Below are 20,391 nucleotides of genomic sequence, written 5' to 3' on the forward strand. Positions count from 1 at the left end.
CATCCGTGAGGGGGAGGGGTCGCCCCTGGGCCAGGTGGCCATCCGTGGGGGGGAGGGGTCGCCCCTGGGCCAGGTGGCCATCCGTGGGGGGGAGGGGTCATCCCTGGGCCAGGTGGCCATCCGTGAGGGGGAGGGGTCACCCCTGGGCCAGGTGGCCATCCGTGGGGGGGAGGGGTCATCCCTGGGCCAGGTGGCCGTCCCTGATGGGGAGGGGTCACCCCTGGGCCAGGTGGCCATCCTTGAGGGGGAGGGGTCACCCCTGGGCCAGGTGGCCATCCGTGGGGGGGAGGGGTCATCCCTGGGCCAGGTGGCTGTCCCTGAGGGGGAGGGGTCACCCCTGGTCCGGGTGGCCATCCGTGAGGGGGAGGGGTCGCCCCTGGGCCAGGTGGCCATCCTGGCCCAATTTGTCCCGGAGTGGGTTGGAGTCCAGCAGCAGCAGGGATCATAGGGAGAATGGATTTCCTCTTATTTCTGCCGTCTCTTGGTCTACAACAACTGTCCCAGTACTTAGTAGCTTAAACCAGCCAGGTTTTTACTTGCTTGCGTGTAATCCTGCCGTCCAGGCAGGGCTGAGGGGCCGGGACCGCCTGTCTCCAGGCCAGGGATGAGGGGGCTGGGCTGTGCATGAGCGGGGTGCAGGCGTGGGCTGCGTCCCCAGGCGGAGTGAACTCCAGCTTCTCATGGGCTCCTCTCAATTGTCTTCTAGTGGATATCATGGAAATCAAGGAAATCCGCCCCGGGAAGAACTCCAAGGATTTTGAGCGCGCGAAGGCAGCCCGCCAGAAGGAGGACTGCTGTTTCACCATCTTGTACGGCACCCAGTTCGTCCTGAGCACTCTGAGTTTGGCAGGTGAGTGCACGTCCGTGTGCTTTCCTCCTTGACTGTGCCTGGCTTCCTCCCCAGGACGTCCTCTAGCAGCAGAATGCCCTCATGTGTATTCCAGGGACATCGGGGTTTTGAATTCTCCCCTGCCTCTTTCTAGCTGTGTGCCTTTGGGCAAGCTGCTCCACCTCTCTGAGCTGCAGTTTGCTCAGCTGTGAAACAGGGAGAATGATCGCGTCTGCCCCAATGGGATGTTGTAAGCGTCTGTTAAGGGCCTGCTTGGCTCATGCAGATTGCTGAAGGCAGGTTCTAGTTTTCATCCGACAGATCCTGGTCTACACTGTTTACGCAGTTTAGCTGATCTGTCGGAAGGATCCTGAAATCTTATATCTCACACATATGTGTGCACACACACACACATACACGTGCATGCACACGCACACTCACACATGATCTGGAGGTGAGATTTCCAGCCATCCGTATGAATCCACCAAAAGGCCGAAAGGGCCTCTGTGAGGCCAGAAGATAAGCTGTGGAAAAGCTCAGCACTTCACTCAGAGGCAGAAGCTTGTCCCCGCTTCAGGCCCAGCCCTGGGACTTACTTAGAGCTGTGTGTTCAACCACGACTGATGAGAGAGAAAGTAAATCCCACTGAAGGTAGACCAAGGCGAGGAGAAGACAAAACCTGAGCATGGTCGGGGACATGTAAACGAGTGCAGAGCAGCTCTCGTTGATTTGCTCTGTCTGTCACGCACCTCTGAGCGTCCACTCTGCGCTGGACTGACCTAAATGCCCCTGGGACCGTGGAGATAATGGGACCCAGTCGCTGCCTTGCGGACGGGGGCTCATGGGGCACTGTGATGAGAGCTAGAGGCCAATCACCATACAGTGTGCTGTAGCGGCACGGAGGGCCCACTTCCAGGGAAGGCTTTGCAGAGGAGGGCCCTTTTAAACTGGGTTTTGAGGCATACGTAGGAGTTGGGAGGAAAGAGGGAGGCCAGTCCGGGGGGAGGGTGGTGCGTGTGTGAGGAGCTGAAGGAGGGAAATAGCAAGCTGGATGTGGGAGATGGGGGGGCGGACGTCTGACGGTTGGCGTGTGGTTGGTGCAGGGATGACGCAGCAGAGAGGGGCCTGGGCCCGTGAACTTCCAGTGTCGTGTCCACTTTGCTCTGCTGCAGGCTGAGGTCTGGTTGTTCTGGGCAGGGAGACCGTGAGTCCGGGGTGCCAGCTTTGATGTCTCTTCCACTCTGGGGTCTCTCTTCCAGAGCTCTCCAGTTCAAGTCCAGTAGAGAGGGCGTGACGCCTGGATTCAGATCCCAGCTTCACGCTGACTGGCTCTGGGACGGGTCTCTCTGCCCTCTGAGCTTCGTATTCTCTTCCTGCACACGGGAAGGGTGAGAGCAGCCGCCTCAGCGTGCTCTCGTCCACGTGAACAGGGTACCTGGTCCTTAAGGCATGTGCCATAACTCAGAGGCGTTTGCCTTGCTAGCTCCATTTTACTGATGAGGAAATGAGGCACAGAGAGGCTGAGGAACCAGCCGAATGTCACACAGCCCTGAAGCGGTGCCGAGGGACTTGTGGTCCCTCAGTGATGCCAAGCCCTTGCCTTCTCCCTGACCTTATCTGGAAACGGGAAATGCTGAGGGCTGCTCTGGACTGGGGTGTGAATAATCCTAGATCCTGCACTTTATTCGTTAGCATAGGAGTAAAAGCTAAAACCCGTGGGGGGAAAAGGTGTCCCACTGGTCACCCCTGCTGTAGAAGGGTCATCGCTGGCACGTGGCCTCATCTTGGACAGAAAGCAGGTCGTAGAGCTACGAAGGTGTGAAGGAGATGCCTTTTCCGTGCCCTCGTGCAAAACTAGAAACCAGCACTGGCTTCTCCCGTCCCCATGGGCTGTATGGGGCTCGGTCTGTCTGTAGACGTCTTCCCAGCGAGTAACAACATTTGCCTTCCTATTCACCTGTCCAGCTGATTCTAAAGAAGACGCCACTAAGTGGCTCTCTGGCTTGAAAATCTTACACCAGGAAGCGATGAGTGCGTCTACGCCCACCATTATTGAGAGGTATTGACTTTTGCTTGTTTATCTCTGTATTTGCACATTAATTTATTCTTTTCCCTTGAGCCAACGTGAGTGAAGAAAAGAAAAGTGGGGCGTTTCATCTTGGAGGCTCAGTGAGTGTCCTGTGTGCAGCAGCTCCCAGGAGGCGCTGTGGGCTCCCCACCTTCTCGTCGGAGAGCCTCTCTCGGTGCTAAGCCTTGCTTGGCCTGGTGGGGTGAGGAGTACGTTGAAGCCGAGCCAGAAACACACGTTGGCGCTGTGTCCCAGGGGAGGATTGAGGGCCTCCTTCTTACAGGATCAGGAAGGGATTAAACCAGCTCACCAGACCGCAGTCAGATGCAGGGTACCGCATTTCGCAACTGCCACTGCCTCCTGGATCGGGGAGGCTCAGGACTGCCTTGCCCGTGAGTCAGCGTCACGGACGTCTGCGTGGGATTGTGTGTGAATTCTCGTCCCCTCGGTTAAAGCCCTCGGATTCCCGCCATTTTTCTTACCAGCTTTTTGGGGGGATGAATGAATGTCATCAGAGAGGATCGTCAGTTTAAGGAATGCCGGCCTCTAGGCTCCTCTCGGAGGGGCCTCTTGGCTCCTAACTAGGGCGTGTCAGCCCCAAGGAGAAACCTGCTTCTTCCCAAGCTGCCCGAGTTAGCAAATTGGAAAACTCCTCTTGTTTCCGGTTTCCTTTGCCCCCATTCCACAGAACCAGTTTTGTTTGTGTACTAATTCTCTGTCCCTCCCTCTGTCTCAACTCTCTTCCTAGTTGGCTGAGAAAGCAGATTTATTCAGTGGATCAAACCAGAAGAAACAGGTGAGATTCGTTCATATTCTTGTGGGTTTTCTTCCAGATCATTTTGGCCTCTGGTGTTCTTTCCTTGAACATCCCGAGGCAGTCGGAGCATGTTTTGTGGTGTGGAAAGGTCCTCGTGAGGTTGGATTGGACCCTCGAGGTACCAGGCACCGCACCAGGTGCTGGGTGTCGGTGGAGACACGACCGTCTGGGGCCTTGCTTCTGTGGATGCTCAAGGCCGTCCGCACAGACAACTTCTCTGCCTTCGTATCCCAGCACCTTCCGTGTCCCGGGGAGAAACGAGATGGCTGTGGCGCCTGCCCAATTTTGTGGTGGGACAGAGGTCCACCATTAACGAAGTAACCCGTGTTGACTCGCCATGGTTACTCGGGCTGGGCAGACGTGAGCCGGGCAATGGGATAACACGCAATTCGTTGTGCTCGTTCACTGAACAGTACGTCTCCGAGCAGTTCCCTCCCTGTCAGCACACATGATGCTGTGTGCCAGACGTTTCTGTAACAAACATGGTTTTGTCCTTGGCTGGGGTGTAATCTCCTTACTCATGAGAAATCATTTCTTCTTGATGGAGGCAGAGTGGTTCCTGGTCCTTTGTTATCCTTGTGACGACTGTTGCCGTGGCAACCTTTGGGTCTCCCTGTGGGTAAACGTGTGTGATAGAGTCTTAGAGGAGGGGTCCCAGCCATGCAGCGTTTTCTGGTCTACCATTTTTTTTTTAATTTTTTTTAACGTTTATTTATTTTTGAGACAGAGACAGAGCATGAACAGGTGAGGAGCAGAGAGAGAGGGAGACACAGAATCTGAAACAGGCTCCAGGCTCTGAGCTGTCAGCACAGAGCCCGACGCGGGGCTCGAACTCACGGACCGTGAGATCGTGACCTGAGCCGAAGTCGGACGCTTAACCGACTGAGCCACCCAGGTGCCCCTCTGGTCTGCCATTTTGAGGGAGGTGGTAGCAGTTAGCATTTGTCCCAGCGGTCAGGAGGGCACCCCTTTCCCTATGCCCTGTATCACCGGACTGACCCGTGATGACCTATGGGTGAAAGGCAACGGCAGATTTTTGCTTAAATTTGTATTTATTTATGAGTGAAGTTGAAGATGCTCTCATCTGTTTTTTTAGGTTATGATCCAGTTGTTATTAATAATAAACTGATAAAAGCCACCATTTATCGAGCCCCCACACACTAGATACTGTGCTCAGCACTTACAATTAACGTATCATTTGAGCCTCACAAAAGAGGCTCTTTTTCTTCAAGTTTTAAGTGATTTTCCTTCTTCCTTTTCTCCGCTAAGGTATGTCAGTGTGGTATGCGAGGTCGCAGCTAGCCTTTCCACCTGTCCCCGGGTGTCCCCTTTCCATCTCGCAGGCTCCTGGGGGTCAGGCCGCTGTCCTCCATCACCCGGTGATGTCAGAGTTCGGACGCACCTCCTCCGTGGTTTGTTCCACGTACGCCGTCCGACGGGACGTCGGAGAAACTGTAACCCGTGGTGGTGAAACGTTCAGCCATGTCGTTAGGTCTGCAGAAACACGCTCCGTGTTCTGCGCCCCCCTCCCTCGTCCACCTGTCCAGCAGTCACCGTGTGGCCCCACACCCCGGGCTGTGCCCTGGTGTTAACGCAGGTGGATCTGGGGTGGGGGGGGTCCCCGCGTCAGAGGATTTTGTTCACACTGGTCTCTTTCAGCCTCCGAGGTGGGGCCTCCCTCGTGTTTCCTTTCTGTGTGGCTTCGAGGTGATTCATCGTTGGGCTTGGCACAGGGGTGACAGGTGGAGCCCCCCCGGGCCCTCTCTCCGTGCACGCCAGGTACAGGGTTGCTGCTTTGGTGTGGAAGTCCGCCTCTCCATCTTGTCAAGACACGGAAGCCTCCCTCTGGCTGTCCCGCTCAGAATGCATTCCCGCTCAGAGGTCCGTCTTTCCATCGACCAGAACCTTCAGCAGAGAGGAAGTCAGTTTCTGGACTTGACGCCCTGTTCCTGGCTTCACCGTTCACCCTCCCCGACTTTGCTCTCCTCGGGCAGAGCCCCGCCGCTCTGTCAACATGTGGAAAACGCCACCTTTCCTGTGGTTCTGGGAGGCCCGGGTGGAGTTTTTCCAGAGGAACTCCGACCGAGGTGCCAGCTGCAGGGCGACCGACTTCTGCTCTGCCAGTTTCCCCTCCCTTCCTGTCGCCCACGACCGATGGCATTTCCTGCAGGAAAACAAAGGAGTGGCAGAAGCCAAGGAAAGACCCCCGGGCGGGCGGCGGGCTCGAGGCCGTCGGGCCCAGGCGGTGCCCAGCTTCTCGGCACTCGTCTCGGCCAGCCCGCCTCGTTCACCGTCGAGCGCGTCCAGAGGCAAAAGGGTAGCAGCTGGTGTTTGTGGAGAACTGGGCTTGCAGTGGTCAGGGTGCTCTTGGAGTTGCAGGGGCTTCTGGAATGTTCAGACTGCTGAGCTGGGTGCCTCGTGGTTCATTTCATGAGGACACTGAGGCCAAGAGGAGTAACCTGACTCGTCTGCAGCAACCCAGCTTGCTGGGCGTGCCACCAGGATGGGGCTCCCCCATCACTGCTTGGTGGTGCTTTTCTTCTTATTTTTTTTATTTTATTATTATTATTTTTTTAATGTTTATTTATTTTTGAGACAGAGAGAGACAGAGCACGAATGGGGGAGGGTCAGAGGGAGAGACGCAGAATCCGAAACCGGCTCTGGGCTCAGAGCTATCAGCACAGAGCCCGACGTGGGGCTCGAACTCACAGACCGTGAGATCATGACCTGAGCCGAAGTCAGACGCTCAACTGACTGAGCCACCCAGGGGCCCCACTTCTTATTTTTTTTAAAAAAATGTTAATGTTTTATTTGTTTTTGAGAGAGAGAGAGAGAGAGAGAGAGGGAGGGAGGGAGGGAGGGAGGGAGGGAGATATCAAAACTGAAACAGGCTCCAGGCTCCGAGCTGTCAGCACAGAGCACGACACGGGGCTCGAACCCACGAACTGGGACATCATGACCTGAGCTGAAGTCGGACGGTTGACTGACTGAGCCACCCAGGTGCCCTATAAACTATTGAATTTGATTATGGTAAGATCTACCATTTTAAGCGTATGCCTCTGTGAGATGAAGTACATTCGTGCTGTTGTGCATCCACCGCCATCTGGCTTCAGTGCTCTTTTCTCCTTACGGGACTGAAACTCCATCCCCGTGAACGGTAACTGCCCCTCTCCTCCTCCCCCGCCCTGATCACCTCTCTTCTCCGTTCTGTCTCCATGGGGTGTGACTGCTCTGGGCACTTCGTAAGTGTGGAATTAGGCAGTATTTGTCTTCCTGGCTTGTTTCACTCAGGACATCTTCACGGTTCATCCATGTTCCTGTAGCAGGTGTCACAATTTCCTTTTTAAGGCTGCATAATATTCCGCCATAGGTGCAGACCACGTTTTGTTTGTCCGTGCATCTGTTGATGGACACTTTAATAACCTTCCTCTTTTGGCTGTTGTGAGTATGGTTCCTTTGAACGTGAATGTTCATGCCCCTGTTTTCAGTTCCTGTGTACGTTTTCCAGAAGTGGATTTGTGGAATCAAATGGTAGTACTGTTCTTTTTTTTTTTTTAAGTTTATATATTTTTAAAATAATTTTTAATGCTTATTTACTTTTGAAAGAGAGAGAGAGAGACAGTGCATGAGTTGGGGAGGGGCCGAACGAGAGGGGACACAGAATCCGAAACTGGCTTCAGGCTCTCAGCTGACAGCAGAGCCCCATGTGGGGCTCGAACCCACAAACAGCAAGATCATGACCTGAGCCGAAGTCGGGTGCTTAACTGACTGTACCACCCAGGCGCCCCTTAAGTTTATTTATTTATTTTGAGAGAGACAGAGCACAGAGCCCAGTGCTGGGCTCGAACTCATGAAACTGTGAGGTCGTGACTTGAGTTGAAATCAAGAGTCAGACACTTCACCCAACTGAGCCACCCAGGCACCCCCCATACTGTTCAAGTCTTAGACAAACTGCTTTACCGTTTCCCACGGCAGGTGCAGACTGACACAGCCACCAGCAGGGCACAAGGGCTCCAGTCTTTGCCACTTGCTTGTCAAGTTACTTTCCTCTTCCTTCCTTCCTCCCTCCCTCTGTCCCTCCGTCCCTCCCTTCCTCCCTCCCTCCCTCCCTCCGTCCCTCCCTCCCTCCCTCCCTCCCTCCCTTTCTTTCAAATAACAGCCACTTTAGTGGGTGTGAAATAGTAGCTCATTTTGGTTTTGCTTTGCATCTTCCTCATGACTAGGGATGTTGAGCATCTTTTCACATGCTTTTTAGTTTTGCCTGTCTTCTCTGGAGAAATGTCTGTTCAGATCCTTTGCCCATTTCAAAAGTTCACCTCATGATTTTAGTCCTTCTTCAGCTTTCAAGCACTGACCCTGAGACACAATATTTTATTTTTCATGTTCATGCTGTTATTTATATTACCTTTTGAAAAAGTGAATTTTCTATTTTTATTTTATTATTATTTTTTTAAATGTTTATTTACTTTAGAAAGAGAAAGAGCGTGAGCAGGGGCGGGGCAGAGAGAGAGAGGGAGACACAGAATCTGAAGCAGGCTCCAGGCTCTGAGCTGTCAGCACAGAGCCTGACACGGGGCTCAAACCCGCAAACCATGGGATTATGACCTGAGCTGAAGTTGGACGCTTAAATGACTGAGCCATGCTGGTGCCCCGAAAAAGTGATTTTTTAAAAAATTATTTATAATTACCTTTGAAAAAGCGAATTTTCAAAAAAATATGAAAGTAACTCCTATTAGTTCTAGGAAACTTTATAAATACTGAAAACTAGAAAAAAAAGTATAAATTGGATATTAAATGGTAAGCACTGTTAACTCCAGCTATAATTTTTTTCAGTAGATTTTCATCTTCAGCTTCTTTTTACTTATTCATTTGACTTTATCAAAATCTAATTGCACGCACGATCTTGTATCCTTTTCTTTTGTAATTTCTAAATTTTGGAATAATTTTTCATTTAGAGGAAAGTTGCAAAGATCTTACAGGGAGTTCCCAAATCCTCCTCCCGCTTTCTGTAATGCTCACATCACGCCTCGTCATGATGTATTTGTCAAAACTAAGAAACCAGCATTGGTATGTGACTCAGAACTGAGCCCTGGACTTTATTTGGGGCTCAGTGTTTTCCCACTGACGTCCTTTTCCTGGTTCGAGATCCAGTCCAGGGGCCCGGCGTTACACTTCGTTGTTCTGTCCCTTGGTCTCCTCTGGTCCGTGACCATTTCTCAGTCTTTCCTGACCTTGACACTTCTGAGCAGCACATCTCAGGTATGTTGTAGTACAGCCCTTGGTTCGTGTTGGTCTGACCTTTTTGTCGTGATTAGGCTGGAGTGACAGGTAGGCTGCGGCTGCGGGTGTTGGGGAAGAGTACCACAGAGGTGAAGTTCTCGTTCGTTCTGTCACATTGAGTAGTGTGTGCTCCCGGTGCGGCTCATCCGCGGCCATGCAGTGCTTAATCACCTGGCCAAGGTGGTGTCGGAAGATTTCTCCTTTGTAAAGTCGTCTCCAACCCTGTTCTTGGGGACTAAATCTCTTGAGTCCAGCCCACCCTGAAGGAGGGGAGAGTTAAACTGACTTCACCTCGTGTTAAACCGTAAGAACATACATGTTTCATTTCACCTCTTCAGGAATATGATGTCAGTGCCTACATTAGGAATCAACCAATGGAAAGGTGACACTTGGTTTGAAAAGTTGTCTTTTGTGTGTCATTTAAGTTATGTCCAGTTCTTCCTTAGGTTCACATTTTCACCCAGTTGTCTTCATAGTGAACCTATGACATGACGCTCATAAGAAGCATTTTTTGGGTCTCTGTAGGATTCTTAGCCTTGTGCCATGGCTGCCTAGTCCCCATTGGGCGGATGTGCTCCGCTTTTCTTGAGTCCTCCCTTCTAGTTGCTGCTCACGTTGGTGGAGGCTCCTTGAGGTCAGAGGTCTGACTGGTTTGGTGTTCCTAGTGATTGTTGGATGAAAGTTCTACCTTTTATTCCTACACATAACATTGAGCAGATGGAACGTTCTAGCTTTGAAAGAGTTCCTTAAGACATTTCCAGGCCTGGGGACACTGAGTCAAAGGTGTTAGTGCTTTCACCATAACTCTTGGCTAGATTTTTAGAGACCCAGCCCCAGTCCATCTTTGAGCCTTTAGAGTTGAGTTGTCTCTTACCTGGGAATTATGTTCTGAGGTTGGTGCAAAAGGGGGAAATTTCTGTGGTCAAAATATACCTTGAGGGGTGCCTGGGTGGCTCAGTTGGTTAAGTGACCGACTTCGGCTCAGGTCATGATCTCACAGTTGGTGGGTTTGAACCCTGCATCAGGCTCTGTGCTGACAGCTCGGAGCCCGGAGCCTGCTTCCCATTCTGTGTCTCCCTCTCTCTCTGCCCCTCCCCAGCGTGCACACATGCATGCTTGCTCACTGTCTCTCTCAAAGAGAAATTAACATTAAAAAAAATTTTTTTTAAATATACCTTGAGAAACCCCCCTGAGCCTTCCTTGAGGGCCCCTGGAATTGTGTTACCAGGTGTGAGGGTCACAGGCTCTGAGTCCCACAGACGGATAGCAGCCTCAAAGGCTGGTAGCAGATTGTCGCCTGTGGACATTTCTTTCCCTCCTTTGCCTTTTGCCCCTTGGTATATGACGTTGGATTTGCACAGGCTGAATGCTGTGCTTTATTCTTCATGCTGGCAGGGACAGAGGGCAGACTGTGTTAGGTCTTCAGGAGGCAGAAGGGGGCAGGGGTTGCAGGTGGGGGGCAGGTGTGTGGGTCCAGGTCTGTCCGTCAGCAGGCATGCAGATAGCTACCAGGCAGTTAACATTGTGGCCCCAGCACATTGGGACGTCCTGGGGGAGCGGGGCGTTAGCCTTAGGTGTGCAGTCTCCCCTGCACAGATTCTCCTTCACTAGGTCTGGCCTGGGGCTCAAGAATTTGCATTTCGAACAAACTCCCAGCTGATGTTGGTGCCGCTGGTCTAGGGACCCTACCTGGACAACCAAGCTTCTAGAGCTGCTCTGTCCAGTATGGCGCCCCCTAGCTACGTGTGGCTATTTAAATCAATTAAAATTAAATAAAAGTAAAATTTTAGTTCCTCGGTCATGCTAGCCACATTTCAGATGGCCAGTAGCCACATGTGGGTGGCGGCTGCTACATTGCACAACGCAGATCTAGAACATTTCCATCATCATAGAAAGTTGGGCGGTGGTGAGGTTTGAATCTCTGCTTGGACACTTACTGGTTGTGTGAGTTTGGGTGAATTACTTAATTTCTCTGTGCCTTAGCTCTCTAATCTGTCTGTAGAAGAGAGAGAATAGTTCCTGGTGTGAGGTTTCAGTGGGTCGGTGTGTGAAAAGCATTTAGGCGGTGCCTGACTTAGGTTGGCCACGACATAGGCTTATTATTGTCCTTCCTTGCTCTAAGAAGCCTAGGGTGGTGGAGATGTTGATCCAGCCTCAGGGGGGCAGATAAGTTTCCTGGGGCTACAAACCCCGGGCAGCATGGTAAGGGCTGCTGGGATGCGCTGCTGTAGGAGCTGGGACCGTGCCAGGCCGACAAGGGAAGATGCCACCATGGTAGAGTGATGTCTTCCAGGGAAGATGGAGGGCCCTTTGTGGCCCATGGCGGGGATCATGTCTAGTCTTCCCTCTCCAAAGGAATCGCCCTGGTTCGCAACCGGCTGTCACTGGCCGAGCCTGTAGGAAGCAGAGTCTAAAACGTGGGTTTGTGTGTGGGAAGCTTTCTGGGGTGGGTGTGGGGGTGGACGGACACCTGTGGGTGTGAAGGGGGTAGAAGGAGATGGGCTGCCATGGTCACAAGCACGGCCTGTAGAGCCGTCCTCCATTGAGGTCATCAGAGAGCTGCTCGCTCTGACTGACTAGTCATTGCATGCTGGATGTGACCCTGGTGAGGCGCGCTCTTCATCTCATGACAAGTCCCAGACGGGGAGAGCGGTGAAGTTGGGGCTGCTGGGTTCCTCCCCTCCAGCAGCTGGGGAGTCTCCGTGCTTGTTCTTGCTCATGGTCAGGTTCTGCAGTGCACAGCCACAGGCCCGGGGATGGGGGCGGGAGTGTGGGGAGGGGAGTGGGGTGGCAAAGTCCCGGCACGGGGGCCCAAGGAAGCTCTTCGCCCCCCCCCCCCTTTACCTGGGGGTTCACCTGTTGTGCGGTAAGGTGGGACTTCCACAGCCGGTGGATTCAGATGCCCCGTTGCTCAGTGTCTCCTTACCCCAGACCCTGTATTTGCTCCATTGGCTCCCAGCCCCCCTGTGTTGGTGCCTGATGTGGGGAGGGTTCTTGGCCCTGTTTCTGCCTCGAGGTTCTGGGTCCCCAAGGGGACTCTGACCTCTTCCTTGATCCTGGATGAGCGCTGCAGGGACACCAGCTTGACCAGACCCCCTCCCTGTCCCGTCTCGTGGTGCCAGCCCCTGCTGCTCTTCTCTGTTCATCCTGCCCTGGCCGGGTTCTTCCCGGACACCCCCGGGGGCTGGGTCAGGATGGGAGTCTCAGGCAGCCTGCTTGATTCTGTGCCCAGCCAGCCACTCCTGACATGGGTGCTCTCAGTGTCTCTGGGAAAGCCCTCGGTGCAGGCCCTGGAGTAGTGGGGGGTAGGGAAGCATCTTGCAGGTAAAGGAGTCTGATGTTAGGGGGGCTGTTAGACTAGAGGTAAAACGGCTGGCCATGGGGACACTGAGATGGCCAGTGTCCCATGTAGTCGCCTCCAGGGGCAGCTGCTGAGTAGAACGTGCTGCTTCCTTCCGGATGTACCGGCAGAGGCCGAGTTGGCAGCGTTGGGGAAACTGGGCCATTTTCTGCCCACATCCTGGGCAGGCTTCCCTCCTTGGCCGTGCACAGCCCTGTCCAGCCTGACGTCTCCAGAACACAGAGCAGTTTTTGTTGACCACACCAACAGCTCCCCCGGACCACCGTCTCTCACTCTGCCAGACGCCCGGCTCTGCGGCCACAGGGGTCTGGATCTCATGCCCTTGACCCACCACCCTAACCCCGTATACCTCCCCACCGTTCATGCTCTTCCCAGAGGGGAAGTAACGTGCGGTGGTTATAGGCAGCTGCCCTGGAGTCCACGTCCTCCATGTCCCAGCGCCCAGCCTCTCTGAGCCTGTTTCTTCAGCTGGAATATGGAGGTGCTAACGGTGTGGGCCTCGTAAGGTGGCAGGGCATCGAATGAGTGTGTGTGTCCCTGTCCCCTGGAGCGGTGCCTAGCATTGAGTATGCGCTATTTCGGTTTCAGCCATCACTGCTGTTATTATTGCTAGCACGGTTATTTCTTTTTTACTTTTGAAACGTTTTATTTTTTGAGAGACAAAGCACGCGAGCAGGGGAGGGGCAGAGAGGGGGGGGACAGAAGACCTCAAGTGGGCTTTGCACTGTAAGCACAAAGCCTGATGCAGGGCTTAAACTCAGGAACCCTGAGATCATGACCTGAGCCGAAATCAAGAGTTGGACGCTTGACCGACTGAGTCACCAGGTGCCCCAGTATGGTTATTTCTTTTTTAAAAAATAATTGTTGTTAATGTTTTACTTATTTTTGAGAAAGAGGGAAACAGAGTGTGAGCAGGAGAGGGGCACAGAGAGAGGGAGACACAGAATCCGAAGCAGGCTCCAGGCTCTGAGCTATTAGCATAGAGTCTAAAGTGGGGCTCGAACCTGCGAATTACAGGATCATGAACCGAGCTGAAGTCGGATGTTGAGCTGCCTGAGCCACTCAGGTGTCCCCAGTACGGTTATTTCCTTTGCTCGGAATGCGCTCTCCCTTTCTTGGCTCTGAACCTGAACTTGCCACCTGGCCTAGCAAAAAACATGCATGAAGATTTCTGTGATGTGGTCCAGATTACTGTACGTTTTGGGATTTGATTCAAACCCAAGCTCTGCCGTCACCCAGCTCTGACCTCGAGCAGTGTGCCCTCCCCCCTCAAACACCACCCCGTGGCCTGTTCTGAACCCTGAGGGTGGGTGATGCTTACTGTGTTGAGGGGTCAAGTGTAGTGAGGGGTTAGGTAACGTTATTGCCTGGCACATCGCAGGTGCTTGAATAAGGTCAGCTCCTTCCCCCTCGCCCTCTGGCCTTCATCGATCTCCCCTTCGTTTGAACCCCTGGGACATTTCCTATCTGCAAAGCTTTCTGGGCACCTGATACCATGTTCTGCTCACCCTGTGAATCTCTTAAGTGACCTGAGTCCACGGCCATCCCTGAAGTGTGGAGACCAGACTTGCACATCGTGGCATCAGCCCCCTTGAGCCCAAGGTCTCTTGTGTCTGGCCCGTCTTCTCACGGGGCTCCTGAGGGTGCAGTGGATGGGAACAGCCGCTCCCTGTACCATTGAAGCCCCTCGAGGTGGATAGAGCTGGGGTTTCCTTCTTTTGCAGCATCACCCTCCGGGAGCTGAAGACCATCTTGCCCTTGGTCAACTTCAAAGTGAACAGTGCCAAGTTCCTCAAAGATAAGTTTGTGGTAAGTTCCGTGGCTTGGCGTGGTGATTTTGTGAATTTAGGGTCGCTTAGCCTTTGAGCCCCGCTGAATGGTGCCCAGGAGAATCCTTCACCTCCTGATTCCTCTGTCTCAGTTGAGACAGAGGGACCCCTTGGAGATCGTAGGCCCATGTTTGCAATCCTAGCAGACAACATCCTCCTTGAGGACCACGTTTGCTGAGCTGCTTGACTTGGGATGTTCCCACAGTATAGCCTTCCCTTTCCCTCACCATCGCACAGCCTGCTTTCCTTCAAGTAACGTTGAACACGTGGGGTTTTTTTTGTTTTCTTTTGTTTTGAAACTATCATGGAAGTTTCCTTACGTAGGTTGTCAGGGATGTGGCATTTTGTATGCAAGTCCTCCCAACATACTTGGAGTTAGCTCTTCTCTGCCCATCCCCCCACTTCCCTACCACCCCTGCTCCCCGCCATCACTTAGTTTGTTTATGTTCTTGCATAATGGAGTTATTGGTAGATCTGTGGCAGGTGGTGACTCTAAGAGTGGGGGTGTAGAGTAGGGCGGGGGGGCTTTCTTGAGTGCATAAGAACGGAGGTGATGGGTAGGCACCCTTTGTGGTGCTCTGAGAGGTCCTGACCCTTGTCACGGAGCCCAGTGACTCTCCATTCCACTGGTCCCAATGGCAGGACTCACATGGCCTTGTCAGTGACAGCCCCAGGTACAGGCTTCCTTAGCCAAGAATGTGCATTCATTTCAGTACCAGTGGGCTCTTGGAAGTGTTAACCCACCTTATGGCTATCAAGCCATCTTTCGACCTGCCTAAAACATTCCAACTATTTTAAGAAGGCCAATGGGGCGCCTGGGTGGCACAGTCGGTTAAGTGTCCGACTTCAGCCAGGTCACGATCTCGCGGTCCGTGAGTTCGAGCCCCGCGTCAGGCTCTGGGCTGATGGCTCGGAGCCTGGAGCCTGTTTCCGATTCTGTGTCTCCCTCTCTCTCTGCCCCTCCCCCGTTCATGCTCTGTCTCTCTGTCCCAAAAATAAATAAAAAACGTTGAAAAAAAAAATTTAAAAGAAGGCCGAAACAGAGGTGGGAGAAGCATTCACCATTGATGACCGCATCACAGGAATCTTTATATATATATATTTTTTTAACGTTTTATTTATTTTTGACACAGAGAGAGACAGAGCATGAATGGGGGAGGGGCAGAGAGAGAGGGAGACACAGAATCGGAAGCAGGCTCCAGGCTCTGAGCCATCAGCCCAGAGCCCGACGCGGGGCTCGAACTCACGGATCGCGAGATCGTGACCTGAGCTGAAGTCGGACACTTAACCGACTGAGCCACCCAGGCGCCCCAGGAGTCTATATTTTTAAAAAATGCATTTATTTATTTTGAGAGAGAGAGAGAGAGCGCGCGCGCGAGCTCCCTGGAGGGGCACAGAGAGAGGGAGACAGAGAATCCCAAGTAGGCTCCCTGTTGTTAGCGTGGAGCCCAACATGAGGCCTGAGGCCATGAACCATGAGATCATGACCTGAGCCCAAACCAAGAGTCAGACGCTCAGCCGACTGAGCCACCCAGGCAGCCCCCTGGAACCTGGCTCTTTATCAAGCCCTTACTGAGCAGGTGATACATAGACCTTACTGATTTGGTTCCAGGGAAGTCCTAGGGAGGGTAGTGGTAGTTTTCCCATTTTACAGATGAAGAAACTGAGGGTCTGAAAGGTTCAAGTAAATGACCCAAAGCCATTAAGCAGTTCAGGGGACAAGCCTTGACTGGAGTTGAACTCTTAAGTCCAAAGGCCTGGTTAGTTTTCCCTGGCTTTTAGAATGACCTATATGTACGGACCCTGCTCTAGGTCTAGATTTGGAAATGTCTCCTGCCCCCAGAAAGTATTACTGCCCTTGGGATTCTGGCCGAGACTCTTATTTTGGGGTTCAAGGCCAGGGTCTTACCTGGTGGGACTCCTGGTGGTTATGTTCTCTAGGCAGATAAATTCGGAAACCTGTGAACAGTTTGACTTCAGAAGACTGCGAGTTTGCTTTCAGCCAGTGCTGTCGAAGGGCGGTCCTGCCTGTTAATAGTGGAGCGGTGTTCTTGTAGGGAACCTCAGAGACCGAGTGGTTACTTTTTCTTTTAATTTACAGGAAATCGGCGCTCACAAAGATGAACTCAGCTTTGAGCAGTTCCACCTTTTCTATAAAAATCTTATGTTTGAGCAGCAAAAGTCGGTAAGACGATTCTTGGGCAAATGATCAATGATGTTTTCGTTTCCCCTGTGTGTCAAAGTCCAGCACGCTCCTAAGAAACCCACGAGAAGCGTTGAGTGTCCCTTCTAGTCAAGGAAGTAGACCGTGGGAGTGGCTGCGACTCACTGTTTGTGTCCGTTAGGTTGGCGTGAGAGAGCTGTGGGGAAATCGGAGCGGGGGGAAATGGCTCTCTCATACCTTCCTGGTGGGAATGTGACAAGTCTGGTTGGAATTTAATCTGAACCTATTAAGTTCAGCTAACTCCACTGCATGATCTCATTCTGCAAAGGAAATGTATCAAATTATGAAGAGTAACCATCTCTGGATAGAGGGATTATGTGTGTGTTCCTTCTTTTTATGCTTTTATTCATTTTTTAATGAGAATAATTTTTCATTCAGATAATATGCCATTTTAAAATAAGATGTGCATACATTTTGACCTGATGGTGGCATTTTGGGGACTCTGTTTTAGACAAATAAGGGCACTGGGATCTAGGAATTGAGTGGTAGAGTGTTTATTGCAGCATTATTTATGCCAGCAAAATAGCTGGGAGCCTTCTGCATGCTTCTCAGGAGAGAAATGGCTGAGTAAACTGTGGTCCATCCATAGCACACAGCATCATGCAGCTGATTATGAAGCCTGAATCTGTGTGTGTGTCGATCTGGAAGGATGTTCATGGTGTTTTGTGAGCAAAACCAGCAGCAGATTCACATGAGGAACCAGGTCTGATAAAAAACAAAACCAAAATCTGCCTAGAGTAATCCCCCTCCATATGTCTATGTGTGTTTTTATGTTTAATGTTGATTTCGTGTATGCACTGAAGGGGTTTAGGAGGATGGGCAGGAGAGATCACTGAATTTTTCTTTGCATACCTCTGTTCTTTCTGACTCATTCCAAGGAGTACATTACTTTTGCAATAAAAAGAGAGTCCCATAGGGGCGTCTGGGGGGCTCAGCTGGTTAAGCATCCAGCTCTTGGTTTCTTCTCAGGTCATGATCTCGAGGTTCGTGGGATCGAGCCCCGCATCAGGCTCTGTGCTGGCAGGGTAGAACCTGCTTGAGATTGTCTCTCTCTGCCCCTCCCCTGCTCTCTCTTTCTCTTTCTCTCTCAAACATACATTTTAAAAAATCCCATAAAGCGTAGAGCTTAAAAAGAAGGATTGTTCATTGCAGTGCATGGAGCACAGTGCCTGGCAGGCAGCACTCATCCCGCAAACAGGAGGTTGTTGGAAAAGGGCTTTGCAGGTAGCAAGGGTGGGTCCAAAGCAGGGAGAACATAGGACTTGGAGCCAGAGGATCTGGTTTCTCCTATGAGCTGTGTGATCTGGGGCTGGCCACGCACGATTCTCAGCCTCAGTCTCTTATCTGTGTAATGGGGGCGGGGATTCCCACTGGGCTCTAGGGAGCACTGAATGAGGGCTGGGGGTGGGGCAGTCAAGAGTGCAGGCATTTTTAAGTGATGAGCATGAAAATCTTGAGAAGACACTTATTAATTGCCTTCTGCATGCAAGCCTGCAGGTGGGCACAGGGTGAGGCTTTCTGATGGGTGACTGCTGGCCGTCTGCCTACATTGGGAAAAAATACATTCTTTAATAGAGTAAAAAAATTCTACTTCACTGGGGTTGTTTTCATATATTACTTCTTGATTTGCCAAGGAGAGTAGGAAGACTATAAGCTTTGGGGATTGAAAGACCCGGATGTCAGCCCCTAAATTGGCCCTGGCTGACCAGGTGATTTTGAGGAAAGACAACTTTTTCTCTTTCACTCAGCCACCTTTATAAAATAAAGGTATTCAATCAAGCCGTTGCTTATAAAACTTTAAAAATTATATAACTTTCCTCCTCCTATTTTTTTAAGTTTTTTTGTATTGTTATTTGAGAAAGCGATAGAGAGCAAGCAGGGGAGGGACAGAGAGCGAGGGAGACGGCATCCCAAGTAGGCCTCACACTGCTAGCACAGAGCCCGATGTGGGGCTCGAACTCACAACCTGCGAGATCATAACCTGAGCTGAAGTCAACAGTCAGATGCTCAACGGCCTGAGTCCCCCCAGGCACCCTGTTCCCCTTTTTTATATGAAACCTTAAAAAAAAAAAAAGCTGGGGCGCCTGGGTGGCTTAGTGGGTTAAGTGTCTGGCTTCAGCTCAAGTCATGATCTCGCGGTTTGTGAGTTTGAGCCCCGTGTCGGGCTCTGTGCTGACAGCTCAGAGCCTGGAGCCTGCTTCGGATTCTGTGTCTCCTTCTCTCTCTGCCTCTCCCCAACTCATGCTCTGTCTCTCTCTCTCTCTTTCACAAAAATAAATAAACATTACAAAAATTTTTTTTAAAAACTGCATACAAGCTGATCAAAACACTTCTTAGGCCAAAATCTGTAACTTTGATTTATAATCAGTTCTTGAGAACAGTGAAAACCTTTGATGACAATGCACAAGTGAAATCCAGAATGACAATTGGAGATAGCAATTGTCTGCAGTTCACCAGGATTGAGAAGAAGCTTGATTCACTCCAGATAAGTAGTTGCAAACAATTGTTTTTATAGTCAGTTGCCTTGAAATTTCAGGATGCTGTCTCATCAGACGGACGGCAGGCGAAACTTGAGAACAAGGTTTGCACAAAAGCTGTTTAATCTGCCCGCAGGTTAATCTGCCCAGCAGGTTAGCCTGCTGGCGGTCTGTTTCCACTGTGATAAAATTCCACCTGAGACTTAATTCAACCTGCACTGTTGTTAATGTCCCTTTTTAAGGCTAATGCGTGTGTGTTTGAGAGGGAGAAGGAGGAGAAAGAAAGTTGAGTCTGATTTCTGCAGAATCCCTGAATCCTCTGGGGGTGTCTTTGATTGCCCGGTTTTGGGTGGGGAGACGCCCCATCTGTACCAGAGGCTGGCTTCTGTTGGCCAGAACGCCACCTTCAGCCTGCATTCTGTTGTACTTGGCCTAATGGTTTAAGTGTTTCTTGAAATGAATTGCCTACACTTAAAACTCAAGAAGTTTCATATTAATATCTAGATTTTTCTGTTGCTTTAAAAAAAAATGGACATCTGGCTATCTCTGGGTCTTTCCTGAGTTCCCCACGGGGATGTATGAGTAGAAAGGAAGCGTGCATTCTCTGGTTTGCCCCAGCTCTCACCCACCACCCATTTCTCTCTGCTAATTTACCTTGCCTACCAGGCCCCACCACTTGATCTCCACCACTGGAGGGTATAACTGGCTTGGAATTTGAATAACAAAACCCCAAGCTTGATAGATAGTGGCCAGCTTGAGAAACCTCACTAACTCTTATGTAGGTAAATGCCCCTCCCCTACTGTTAGCATATAATTTACTTCCTGGGCTCCTTGCTGGCTGCACAGAGGAGAGAAAAGCAATAGATATATGCTCTTATAGGCTCAGCTGGATTTCCTAGGCTCTTCTGGGGAGATAGGGCTGTTTAGGGTGATGGACAACCCCCAAGCCTAGACCCAGGAGTGGGTTCGTGCTCAGCAGTACCTGTAGGTTTCCAGCTTGGGGTAACCAGTTCCTCCTTGTGTCTAACCACCTGCTTACATCGCTGCTGTCAAGACTCAAAGCTTCTAAAATTTGGGTAGCAGCAGGAAGAGAAGAAAGTTAATCCCATGTGTTTCCCCGGGTGATGGGCCTCTAACTAGGTTATACTAACAATATTATAAAAAAAGATCCTTAGCGAACCTTTCCTAAGTGTGAACTACACACTGGGTGCTGTGCTAAGTGCTGTACGTGCTCTTAATCCTCTTCCCAACTGTGCGAGACCTACCATTATTAGCCCCATTTTACAGATAAAGAAACTGAAGCTCAGGGAAGCTACTTGCTGGAGGTTATACAGCTAGGATTTGAACGCTCCTCTGCCCGACTTCAGTGCCCAGCCACTGACACGGCTTTTTTAATTTTTAAAATGTTCTCATGAAAGGGAATGTCAAACACGTATAAGCAGAGGCAAAGGTATGCGAACCCTCTGTGGACCATCACAGCTTTAGCGATGATCAGCTCATGGCCAT

At 51.3% G+C, this 20,391-nt stretch overlaps 1 protein-coding gene across 4 annotated transcripts in view; it reads left to right on the forward strand.

The window, feature by feature from the left end:
• PLCG2 (phospholipase C gamma 2) overlaps positions 1–20,391 on the forward strand; it is a 160,971-nt gene that overhangs the window by 57,872 nt on the left and 82,708 nt on the right. For all 4 annotated transcript variants that reach the window (XM_049622502.1, XM_049622504.1, XM_049622503.1 and 1 more), the window contains exons 3-7: positions 707–850; positions 2,795–2,888; positions 3,646–3,693; positions 14,080–14,164; positions 16,286–16,369. In XM_049622502.1, the coding sequence (XP_049478459.1) occupies positions 707–850; positions 2,795–2,888; positions 3,646–3,693; positions 14,080–14,164; positions 16,286–16,369 (455 nt within the window). The remainder of the gene's footprint in view (positions 1–706; positions 851–2,794; positions 2,889–3,645; positions 3,694–14,079; positions 14,165–16,285; positions 16,370–20,391) is intronic.

This window comes from Panthera uncia (genome assembly GCF_023721935.1).
Source record: "Panthera uncia isolate 11264 chromosome E2 unlocalized genomic scaffold, Puncia_PCG_1.0 HiC_scaffold_20, whole genome shotgun sequence".
Classification (NCBI taxonomy): domain Eukaryota; kingdom Metazoa; phylum Chordata; class Mammalia; order Carnivora; family Felidae; genus Panthera; species Panthera uncia.